Genomic DNA, 13,037 nt, shown 5'->3' with positions numbered 1-13,037 from the left:
GGGACTAATGAGGCACAGCAGTCCAGGGACAAGGACTAGAAGGCAGAAGGGGACAGGAAAGCTAGTGATAGGGAACCCAAGGTTGAGTAAGGACAGTGTTGACATGTAGTAGAGTTGTTAACCATTGTCATAGGGCAACGTGTGTACTAACTGTTTTATGAGAAACTATTTTGTTCTGTAAACCTTCATCTAAAGTGAGAATAGCAGCAGAACTAGAAGAACGTAATCGATGTCACTGAATTGTGCATGTAGAAATTTTTGAAATGGTGTATCTTTGGCTATGCATATTTTCACCAAAGAAAAAAGTCGAGAAGGGAGAGGGTTGACATGTCATGGGGTTGTTAACCAATGTCATAAAACAATATGTGTACTGTTTAATGAGAAACTATTTGTTCTGTAAACCTTCACCTAAAGTACAATAAAAAAAATTGTCCGAAGCAAAAAAAAAAAAATAAGTATCTGTGTTCCCTTCCCATCCTAGGAAATACAAAGCCTCCACCTTGGAGCTGGGCTGAGCCACCCACTTGTCTTCTCTGGCCCGTCCCCACCACACTCCTCCCCCCTCACCCCCAAGCACACGTAAGCACACATACACACTCACACAGACATATGGTTGGTTGACATAAATTCTCCTGGATTAAAAATTCCTCTTGAAAAATTAAAATATATGGGGAAGATTAAGCCTAGTGGTCATATACAATTTGTGAGATATTTTAGACATGTAAGCAGGTGTGCACACTAGCAGTCAGGCAATAGTATCTTTATGCAGGTACAGAGGACAAAAGGGATCATTTTAAGGGTGTGATGAGGAATAGTCAAACGGGGCAAAGGGTTCCTGGTTTGTTGGGCCTAGACCCTTGTTGGGAAGCCAGTGACCACCAAATACACCTCCCCCTTCAACACAGGCTATCAGTGCCTGGGTTATTAGGACTAAATAGAAAAACTCCAAAGATAATCATCTTCCAATGGAACCCAACATTCCCAGGCCAAGCAAGCCCTGCTCGGCCTCCAGGTTTGTCTCCATTCAGTGCTTTCCCCGACCTTAATGAATAAAGAGGAAACAAGAGAACGGAGAAGAAATAAACTCATTTACACCCTTTCCTGGTTTATTATTGACATAGGATTTAAAGATGCTCAAACTACTAAAAAAAAAAAAAAAGCCTGCAAAGGGGGTCTGCAAAGTAGGTCCCTCAATGCATCCAATGCCATAGGAATTTTACTTTGTCACAAGGGCACAGTTATACTTGCAAATAAAATTACCAAACTGAAATCACAGAACATTAGAACTGAACCGAAATCTTGATGATAGTTTTACCCTCTTGTTTTATAGATGAGGAACTTTAGGCCTAGAAGGTTAATTAGCTAGTAAATGTCAGAGCTGGTTATTAGAATCCAAGTGTCCTGACTCCCAGTCTGAGGATTTTTCCATCAGAGAAGATACCTAAACTCTTCTAATTGTATCCCACTGTGATATTCTATAATTACACTTGGTTTGCTGGGCTTAAAAATACCAGGCAAATAGAGCTCCAATTACAAGAAATCTTAATGATTGATGCAAACAAATGCAAAGAATCAGCTGGCCCATCATTTCCCCCAAAGGATTGAGGCAGTACATTTTTACTCTTTAGAAGTATAAAACACTCATTGCCTGGGCCCCTTATAGGGCTGGATTACAGTATAAATCAAGCCAGCTCACGATAAGCTTACCTAGATGACATCCTACACCTTTCACCATGGTGATGTCAGCCAGGCAAGAAGCCTATAAATTCCCCCTCCCCCGCCCCGCTCGAATTTTGGAAGAACTGTATAAACAACGCCCCTTGCTGGCCAACACAAGAAAATGCAAAAGTCCTTGCTGACAAAAGCAAGGCTCTAACAAAGGTCACAGCAGTGCCTCTAAGTCGTCTTCTAGTCTATGGGAACTGTGGCTAGGTCAAAGGAGAAAGCATGGGGGAAAACAGCAGTAGGGAGAAAGCTGTTTACATGTGCCTAATTAAGGGTAGACTCTCAAGAAAGCAGATACATTTTTGGTATCCTATTGAGTTTGAACAGGCAGCTACAAGACCCACGGACACGTTATGCTTATAGACATAAACAAGATTTTTATTGTTGACACCAGTGAACACAGACTGAAGAATATTCACGTGCCAAGGACATAATACTCCAAGATCACAAAATTGCTGTGGATTTGTATTCATAAATGATTTGGTGAATCACTACATGTCTTTGAGTGAAATACAAAAAAAAAAAAAATTTCCAAAGCTTCATTTCCATTTGGACTCTGGCAATAACTTCATTAGAAAAAGAAAGCAGAAGCTTTGAAGGTAACATCTATATGTTTTTACAGATATTCGGATTCACGAGAAATGAAAATTACATCCTACTACACACATTGTAAGCAGTACATAAAGAAAGTACAATAAACACTGATTTGGCTCAATGACTTGCTTAATGGAAGGCTTTATTGATTTAAGTTTTAAAAAATATTGCCTGGAAATTGGCTAAGGGAACTTGATGGTGTTACTGAGGCAAAGTGTGTTCTAAGCAACTCCAGGGCCCTGTTGTTTCTTGCTTGTAGGGTCTTCTCAACTTTCAGTTCATTCTTGATGGCATCGAGCTCTCCGCGGATCTTTTCCATTTCTAATTCGTAAAACAATTTCATTTCATCTTTCAGGAGTGCATTTCCAACCTCAGTTTGCCGCTTTAGCTTCTTCACAGTTTCTTTCAAATCTCGGTTCTCTAGGTTCAGCTTGTGGATGACCTCTTTGGCCTGCTGGAGCTCTTTAGTTAAGTTTTTGACATTGGTTGCTTTTTCAGATAGGTCATTTTGTAAAGCTTCAAGTTCCCAGTCTTTCTTCGAAGAATCCTTCCCTGTTTCTTGAAAGTTTAGGGGTTTGGTGGAGGCTTCTTTTCTGGAATTCAAAAGTTCTTTTTCAGCCCTTTCAAATTCCTCTTCTATTTTTTTGTATTTCATATTAAGTTCTTCCAGTTCTGCATTCAAAAGGTTCAGGCGAAGTTTTGGAGACATTCCTTCTGAGAATTTCTTCCTCGTGTCTCCTCGTCGTCCTCGTCCAGTTGGTAATTCCTTTGTACTGCAGATAGAACAACTTTCTGTGCTCTTAAAGCTTTCTTTGGTTGGAACATCCAAATTAGATGCTTCACAGGGGGCAGAACTTGTGTCTATTTCATTCTTTGAAATGTTTATCTTTCTCTCTCTTAACTTTGGTTCTTGTTCTTTTTCATTTAGTTGGGAAATAGATTCTCTTTTCTTAACTTTGTTTTCCTCTTGAAACTTCTGACTGGACAAATTATAACTTTCTTCTATACGCCTGGCCTTTTCTAAAGTTGTTTGTTCAGAAGATTCAGGCTGAGAAGCCTGACCTGGACAATCTTGGTTATCACAAAAAGGAGTAAACATATTCTCCTTCTTGTGGTTTCTTCTAAGATCCATGTCTTCGGGAACTGCTTTCAATTCCTGAAAAACAAAATATAAAATCAAGGTACATTACTTCCACTGGCAACCAGTGTAGTAGAAAGAGCTAAGAATGCCGGCCTACAGGTGAAGGGACCTATACATTTGAGGGCCAGCTCTCCCCTAACTTTCTGAGTGGTTTGGGCCTCAGTTCCCTCATTTATAAATTGAAAAGGTTGAACTAGCTGAGTTCTACAGACCCTTCCAGCTTTAAAATTCTCCGATCCTATGAAATATAACGTGTAAATTGATACATTTGGTTATTTATGGTAGACAGGGAAAACAACTCTATGAGAAAGCAGCTATACATATGAAACTAAGATTGCTTTATAATAATAAAAATCATTTTAAACGAACAGGTTAAGATTATTCATACCTGTGCTTCCAATGTGTCTGATTTTTTTCCCTAGATCTTTTGTGTTGGACTACTGTTTATTCATTCTTTAAAGTGACTAAAACATCAGGGCTTACTGCAACGTGAGCTGATTTTGGTAAAGTATACCATGCAGACTTCCTGTGAGTAACTCCGCCAAATACCCTTCTGTCTTGACCTGTACATGCCTGCTATTCCAGTCTTGAGCTTTGCCAAGTGTACAGAATTCTATCTGTTCTGACAGCAATTTCATGATGAGAACCCAATGTCAACAACTGAAAATATGAATGCTACCAAATGTGTTTTCCTTGAGATACTGATTCCAAATGTAGTTTTTAGGTGAAAACTTAGCGTATCAAATCACTAAGCAACCAACTTCCCAAATGTAAAAAATTAGAGCATGGTTATTTTGTTTCCAAGGGAGTCTTCTTTATTCAAAGGGAATCCTTACCTACAGCTTTCCTAAAGCACTGACGTTTGTTCACAGATCAGTCACTACTTTTGAGAAAAGGGAGAAAGAGGGACACAAGCAACCTGCTGAAGAGCCACAGGCATCTGAAGCCACCAAACTGGTAACTGCAGTTACCGCTGGAGAGTGTGAAGAAGAGGAAGGGGTCACTTTATTCACTTAATACATTCATTTACTGTAATATATTTGTAGCATCTCTACTAAGAAAAATCGAAGTATGCCTGCACTGATTTTTCCTACGCACACAAATATAATTTTATCCTGGTAATGAGAAATGGCAGTTGTTGCATTTATACTTCAATTAACATGTTCTTTCTGATTATAAAAGCAGTGCATGTTATTTGCAGAAATTCTGGAAAATACAGAAAAGCACAGAACAAAAGGAAACTCCCTGATAATCTATGCCCCAAGAGAACCACTTTTTGGTGTATTCTCTCTCCAGTTTTTAATTTTAACCAACAGTAGTTTAAATAACACGGACTTTCCTTTTCTTTCTCAAGAGAAAAAAACTTGATACCTACAGGTACTGAACGTGCTTGATTTCCCCCGCCCCTTTTGGTGTGGGAGGGACTCATAACTCAAGGGTACAACCCCACCGGCAACTACTTGGCTTTGAGGAAAAGCAAGGATACAAATATTCTTAAAACAAACTCTCTGGGGGCGGGGGTTAAGTGAAGATGTTAAAATGATTGGTTCAAAAGCCATAAGACAAGCTTTAATAAAGTTCAGTCAGCCAGACCACAGTGATAAACTCAGACTTGAAAATCATGGTGTCTATTTCTCATTGGCGCATCATCTCCTTTCCCCTCCTGAAATATAGTCATGTGTTGCTTAACGTCCATGATACGTTCCGTGAAATAGGATGTTATGTGATTTGGATGCTGTGTGAACACCATATGATATACTGGCAGTCCCCGGTTACAAACATCCGACTGACAGACAACCCTTACTTACAGATGGACTGCCATAAAGCCTATTATATTAGAAATTTGAGTTAAATAATACAACGGTTCATAATAACGAACGTACACTACTTTATGATACTCATGAAAACATTGCACAATTTGGAAGTGTTTCTTAAGTACACTTCCAAAGTCTGCTACATCCTGTGCTCCCATTGGAATTTCTGAACTTTATCATAACCTTAGGGGACCACTGACGTTTAAGTGGTTGGATGTTGCCCGAATGGACGTTATGCGACATGTGACTGTAGTCCTTTCTGACTTTTAGTATCCTGTTAGTCACCACCTAGAAGCATCTATGAGCTCTGTTTTTAAAGGGGAGTATACTCAAAATTCTGGTGTCCTGCCTCTCTAGAAGTATGAAAGCAAACGAGTGGGAATGATTAGAGCTATCGTAAAGGGAAGGGACACAGACAGGAGAAAAGAGGTGATGCTAATTGCCAGTCACATTTTTTAGTAGTCAATTTTTTAGACAATTCTGTAAAAGATAAAAACGCTTCTAATCAGGTAGCAATGAAGAGAGATTACTAGTTGTCCCACCTAATTCTGGATGAAAGGCATTGGTGGGATTGATCAGAATGGAGGTGAGCAGAGGGGAAAGTAAGGTGAGGCTACTTTTTATACATATATATATGTATATGTATATACATATATATACTTAAATTTCACCATCTTTCTCCCCTGAGCCTCCGTACAATTTCCTGCGTATCTGAAAGGAAATGTCTTTCAATGAACCCTATATAGCCAGTGGTTTTCACAGAACTGGGAAGAGTCTGCTTATTTTATAACTGAGGCTCAGAGAAGTTAAGAGACTTGACCAAGGCCACACAGCCTGCGAGTGGTAAAATGGAGACCCTGTCTCCCAATTCAGTGCATATTTTAAAATTCCTCTTTACTCTTTTGCTAGGTTTCATTTCACAAATTAAAAGAAACGACCCCACTATTTTCGGTGCTTAGGTATTTTTTAAAGGGCCACAAAAGGAGAAAGGAAAAATGAAGGGGAGGGGGGAGGAGAACTGCATGTCACGTATCAAAGGACAGAAAGAGAAAGGAGAAAGGTTTGTAAAGCCTTTTGGAATTTCCCTCCCATGGCTTACACAGGGCAGGGTCAAAGGGTCTCTGAGCTGCTCCTTTTCTTTCTTTCTTCTTCTTTTTTTTTTTTTTTTGGGTGGATATGGGAAGAAGCTCTTTCATTGGCAAGATGGACTTTAAGAGCTTGTTCCCAAATCTAGTCACAGAGGATGGCAAAGCCCAGACTGGGGGGTAAAAGCTGCCAGTCTCATTTTCTCTTCACAAACTACACTGTTTGCTTTTTATGGAGAACAAGTATGGCATTAGTATTCTCTGGCAAGGACAGGGTATATGCTTATGGGCTTTGGCACAATTTATGAGAGAATCCTTCTGAAACAATGACACTCTTCTACCCTGGCATGGCAGCCATCTTGCTCTCAATTAACCTGACTAGATAGTTTGTTACAGCATAAGACAAATCAAACCAGAGGCCATTAGTGAAAGTATAATCATGCCTTTGTAGCGGATCAGTTGTCAACATTTATTGTTAGAAGTGTCTACCCAATCCTACATTGAGTACTGAGGGTCTGAAGGAGAGGGGAGGGAGACCAAGCAGAAATGAAAAATTTCAAGAAACAAGTAAGCCAGAACACAGACAGGAAAACAATACAAAATCATACAGCAAAAATAACACTAGTGGTCCTTTAAGACGGCGATTCCCCCAGAAGGCCCTGGGACTGCACTGCTAAGGCATAGGTGTCTATAATCTGACTACATCAATTCATTTGTGTCTGACATGAATTAATAACGGACTCCTGATGGCTCTAGTTAGTGTCTCACTGGAAACATCACCATTCATCCTCTGATGGTAACGTAGTATGACACTTTTGTGGAGTAAGGAGTCCCATGCAAGTGGGTCATGTGCACCTAAAGAATTTGAGAACCACTGAAAATGTATTTACAATGTAATGTGATGTAACATAACATAAATGCTGAGAGTTAAGCAAAGAGTGATCATTTATTATGCATCTTCAGGCAGAACCATCCCATAAAAATCCTAGGTGGATGCAGATCTACCTTCAAGTTAACTGCAGAAAACACTTGACTGTTTATTGCGAAAGGAGAAACCCACACAATCATCCTTTAGGAATTTTTCACAAAATTGTCTCACTTTCCTTTTCATTGTATGGGACCCTGGGAACATATACTCACATTAAGGTGGAAAACGATCAAACAGGTGCAATTTAATTGTTTTTCTTAAATATTCATATTTTAAATTACATGCTTTAGAAAAATTGACAAAAACATCCCAGATCTTTGTCTGTTGCTTCATCCCATTTACATCAGAATTTGATTTCAAATTTTCAGGACCATCTCTTTTGCATAAATCTAGATCTGTCTGCAAAATGCTATTTTTTTTTCCAGGCAGGGAGTGGAAAACTGTTCTAGAAGAAATCCAGAGGCTCTTCCCCACCTCACAAGAGCCCTTTAACCCAAACTTTGTAAACAGGGAAAGATGGTTGGAAAAAGTGAAAGATTGGCCAACCTCTGATAGCCAACCTTCTGTTACTACCCTCACCCCTTCAGTCCCCCTCAACTGGGGGCAGGGCTTTCAGTCACTGCCTAGGGTCAGCAAGGCGAAGACAAAAGGGCCCCTCTTAGCCCAAAGAACTCTCTCCTATTATTCCCGGATAGTTTCAGTTCTCCTGACCCTCAGAAAAACTGCTGGGCCAAAAAAGGGAAAAAAAAAGTCTGCTACAATAAAAGTCACTGGTCTTGCCTCTTTGCGCTATTGTCTGATCTGTCCCGCTTAAAAGCAGTGGTTCTCAACCTTCTTTCTGCTCCCTCTATTACCAGGGACAAAACACTGCCACCATCACCCTCTCTCTCTCCTTAGAGGAGAAGATTCTGACCTGCCCCCTCATTCCCCACCCCCTTGAGAATCACTGACTTGCAGAAAACGATGAAATACCAAAATGGGGACCCAAGTGAACTGTCTGAAGTCAAGGTGGGTTGACAAGTTTTACAGGGGCAAAAAGGAAAGGAATTTCCTGAGAAAGGGATTGAGCAGGGGCTGTTGTAGAAAAAAGCCTAAAGGAATCTGAAATTTTTAGAAGTCTATGAAACCTTACCTTCTGTGAGCCTTAGTTTCTTCAGGTGTAAAATAGGGACAATATACCCATTTCACAGGTGGTTAAGAGAAATGAGTGAAAATGGGAATGGAAGCAATTCAAAAGTGTACTATAAATGACCAATTTCATTTTATGTTTTCAGGTTTTCCTTACCATCCCTTCAACAGAAACAGGCCAGTTAAACAGCCCAATCCTTCTCCAAAGGTATGTTCTCCAAAGTTGCTAGTTTGAAGCCATGAGACCTCTAAAAAAAGGCTTCAAGAAATCATTAAACAAAAAAAAAAAAAAAGAAGGTATTATCAAAGTGTCCTTGGGTGGCGCAAACGGTTTGCTCTGGGGTACTAACCTAAAGGTTAGCGGTTCAAATCCACCCAGCAGCACCTCTTCGTGGCAATCTACTTCTGTAAGATTATAGTCATTGAAAACCATATGGAGCACAGTTCTACTCTGAAACACATGGAGTCGCCATGAGTCTGAATCAACTCGATGGCAATGGGTTTTGGTTTATTATTAAAGTAAGCAGAAGAGAACGGAAACTCAAATTTAATTTAACCTGCAACCCCAGGAAGAATTAGATGTTAACTCCTGTAAATTGCTGATGTCTCCAAATTTCTAAAGCTAAACTAATTAAGCAGCAAAGCAGTAGGCTTTTCTACAACCTAAGGTGTTTGCATTTTCATCACCAATTGCTTTACCAAGAACTTTCCAAACGCCCCACTGTTTCACAGAGCCAACAATAATTTCTTAGCAGTATTACAATTGGAGTATTAGTTTGAGATTAGCAAGGATGACTCTGCACTCTGAATTTTTCCTGGGCTTCTACAGCATTTCACACATACCTTTATTACATCAATACTCCACGATCTCCTGGCAAGAGTTGACCCATCTTATTCATCTTTATATCCCTAGTCAAATATTTGTTAAATGAATGATCCTTAAGATTATTCCTGAAAATGCTTTAATGTTTTAAATCTTATTGAGCTTTATCTTTTTCAAACTACTTATAATTTCTCCTCTGATTTCGGAAGTTTGGGGGTTACATTTTAGGGAAAGGACTTTTATTTTTTCCTTGAGGTTCCTTTGGCTTAGCTAAAGTCTTCAGGGCATTTTTCTTTTGTATTTTTATGAGGTCTTCTTGAAAGCGTCCTGAAAGTGCAGACTGATGATCTAGTTACAAGGTTGAAGACTATGTTGGGTAAGACTCTGCTTCTAAACAAACATCTAAACAAGATATCAGCCAACACAACTGTACTTACAGTTCCTGAGATACAAGGTCTTATGCTGGATGCAGTTACTTCCTTTTTCCAGTTTGAACTGAAAAAAAAAAATTCCCCACAGAATAATCAGAAAATATAATAACCAGAACACCCAAATCAATGTTTATATCTGAGATGTAGATGAAGATTACAAGTGATATGCTTAAAATATCATTTGGCCTATCTGAAATATGATGCCAGATGCTTAAACAGAGTTAATCCTTTTTTAACTTATCAATCTATCTTCCCAACTAATATGCCATTAAGACTTCCTTTCCTGAACAATCCAAGTATCCAATGGGGCAAGAATCATTGTGACATCTTACTCAACACAGTATCTCCTGACCTTTAGCACCTACTGAACAAATGAGCCTGTGGCAGCAGCAGCATGCCTGCTATTAATGAGCATGCCAAGAGCCACCTTAGCAAAGGGCTGGAGCCCAGGCTGTGCCTCCCTCCCTCCCAGTACAGAGTTAATTTTCAAAATCCTTAAAACGGGAAGTGATCCCAAATTTTGCCTGAATCTTGCAGGGACCTAACACATGGGCCAAGTGTCCACTTCATGGGACAAATAGTCTCCTCTATTGTTTGACAGCTATTGAGAGGGAAGCAAAGTACTATTGGAAACTGGGCCCCGCGAATGGTTATTACCCACCAATTCTTTGTTATTGGTGTGAAATGAGTCCTTCTAGAAGAAAACATCCGGAGTCACCTTAATTCCAAAGGCTGAGACTTTATTAGTATGGGAGGCACACTCTTGCTATAAAGCTCTATCTATGTATGCATAGTTTGGGGGTTTTCTCTGTAAATGGTTAACTGAAACTCCTGCCATCGCGCTGCTGCTTTGGGTGGAAAGAAAGTGGCTCGGGTCAGGGCGCCGGCCCGCCACCCCCCCTCCCCGGCAGGTGACACCTTCCACCTCCCAGACCCTGCCCGTTGGAGGGGGGGCAAGGGCAGGGTGAGAGGCCTGCCCCACACTTCTTCGAGACCCCTACTCCCCACGCTCTGGTCCCTTCCCTCCCAAGAAGGCTGGCTAAAGAGAGAAGAGACAAGGCGCAGAGGGGGATCTCCCCTGTCCCCCAGGCAGGGAAGAAAGGGGGAGAGCAGGGTGGGGGGACATACCTGGAGGTGTGGGTGGGGCGTGGGGAGCCCTGTCCCCTCTTCCTCGACTTCCCTGTCTTCCCCGTATTCCCCATCTTCTCTGTCCTCCCCGAAGCCCGCCGCCACCGGCGGCCCGCAGCCCTGCTCTCCGCGTGGCCCCACGACCCGGCGGGTGGCCCAGGCTGAGTCTCCGCAGTGCAGCGCCGTGCGGGCCGCGCCGTCACCTAGCAACCGGCCGGTCCCACTTAAAGAGACCCGGGCCAGGGGCCGGGCGCTGGGCGCCTTCTCCCCGGCAGTCACAGCCTGGCCCGAGCACTGAGCATGCCCGGTGGGGCGGGCCTCGCGAGCTTCTTCGGACGGCCAAAAATCGGGAGAGAGCTGAGTCAGCGTGGGAAGGGGCGAGAAACGAGAAACCGCAAGGCCGCCCCGCCCCGTGGGATTATGCGGAGGGTCTGCGTGACTCACAAAAGCCCGCTGGACCCTGCCATTGCATGGGGCGGGGGGGGGGGGGCGGGTAGGGAGTGGCACGAGGTTAATCCCTAGGCCTGCTGGTTAGTAACATGACATCTGCGAGGCTTTGCTCTGGAAGGTCGCCTGGATTTGGTGCAGGGTTCCCAACAATGTGGGAATTGCGCGCGCGCGCACACACACACACCACACACACACACACACACACACCACACACACACACACACACACACACACACACGGCAGCACAATGGTCTAGGTGGAATTTCTGTCCTTAATCAGAGTTCTAAGGGCCTTGTTGTGTCAGGAGAGCAATATCCCCTAGCTGTGCCCTCTCTGGGAGGCTGCGCTTTGTATCTCAGATAGTTCATGGTTTCCTCATTGACCACTCAGGAATTTCTCTAAACCACTCTCGTACCTATGTGAATTTCAAACCTATCAGGGGCAATGTTTCCTTTTAGCAGTCCCAAAACTACACCCTTCGAGCTTCAAAGTTGCTCACAACTTCCAGGATTTGGTTGGGGGGGAGGGCAAGCCTAATTTCTCCATTGTGTTATAGATTAAAAAAATATATATATATTCTGGTGAAAATATACATAACAAAACATATGCCAATTCAACAATTTCTCCATGTACAATTCAGTGACATTGATTGCATTTCTCAAGTTGTACAACCATTCTCACTATCCTTTTGCAAATCATTCCACTACCATTAACATAAACTCACTGCAAAAACTTCCCCTTTCTCCCTCCCTTCCACCCCTGGTAACCACTAATAATCTTTGGTTTCTATATAGTTGCTTATTTCATATAAGTGAGATCAAACAGTATTTGTCCTTTTGCACCTGACTTATTTTGCTTAGCATGATGTTTTCAAGAATCATCCATGTTGTGGCATACACGAGAACTTCATTTCTCTTGATGACTGGGTAGTATTTCATTGGGTCCATAGACCACATTTTGTTTATCCATTCATCTGTTGATGGGCATTTTTTTTTAAATAATATTTTATTGTATTTTTGCTGTAAGTTTACACAGCCGGTTAGGTTCCCATTTAACAATTAGTACATATCTTGTTCAGAGACATTGGTTACATTTTCTACAATGTTTTAACATTCTCGTTAATTCCCTTCTGCGTGTTTCGCTTCCAGTAATCCGGTTTCCCTGTCCCCTTACCCTTTCATCTTTGCTTTAGAGCAATTGTTGACTATTTAGTCTCACATAGATGATTTTTTAAAGTTGCACAGTATTCAGTGGTAATATTCTTTATTTTATGAGCCAATCTGTTATTTAGCTAAAAGGTGCCCTCAGGGGGTAGTTTAGGTTCAAGGTTTATGGAGTAGCTCAGGGCGATAGTCTCCGGGAGTCTTCTAGTCTCAACCGGTTTAGTAAGTCTGGAGTTTTTAAGAATTTTAGGTCTGTTCCACATTTTTCTCCCCTTTTATCAGGATCCATCTGTTGGGGCCCTGATCAGTGTTGCTGGGCATTGCGGTCATTAGGTTATAGATTTTAATCATGGCATTATATTGAGTAACTGAATGATCTCAGACTTTGATTAGTCTGGTTGCCCAATACTGATTCTTCCATTACCAACTTAGTCACTCACTGAGAATACGCCCTGGCTATACAGTCTGTTTCGAGCCAGAGCCAGATTTGGACCCAGACTGGGCCTGACCAAAAGAAGGACCTGGCAAAGGCTGTGGGGCCTGAAACTGAACTGGACTGAACATCCGAAATAGTAAGAACAGTGACTTTTAGGAAAATATTTGTAGGAAGCATGAGAGTGAAAAGAA

General features: G+C 41.6%; 1 protein-coding gene across 1 annotated transcript; it reads right to left on the bottom strand.

Annotated features, from left to right (window-relative positions):
• Positions 1 to 2,476: 2,476 nt before the first annotated feature.
• Positions 2,477 to 3,451, bottom strand: CCDC160 (coiled-coil domain containing 160). The gene has a single exon (XM_004379657.1). The coding sequence runs from the start codon at positions 3,449 to 3,451 to the stop codon at positions 2,477 to 2,479; it is 975 nt and encodes a 324-aa protein (XP_004379714.1).
• Positions 3,452 to 13,037: the final 9,586 nt, after the last annotated feature.

This window comes from Trichechus manatus, unplaced genomic scaffold, assembly GCF_000243295.1.
Source record: "Trichechus manatus latirostris isolate Lorelei unplaced genomic scaffold, TriManLat1.0 scaffold00066, whole genome shotgun sequence".
In the NCBI taxonomy this organism is placed as follows: Eukaryota; Metazoa; Chordata; class Mammalia; order Sirenia; family Trichechidae; genus Trichechus; species Trichechus manatus.
Note: the sequence above shows the minus strand (reverse complement) of the source record. Positions and strands in the feature narration are given on the sequence as shown.

What these genes read in the sequence shown, in the direction of transcription:
- CCDC160 (XM_004379657.1), bottom strand. Translation starts at nt 3,451, where the DNA reads ATGGATCTTAGAAGAAACCACAAGAAGGAGAATATGTTTACTCCTTTT.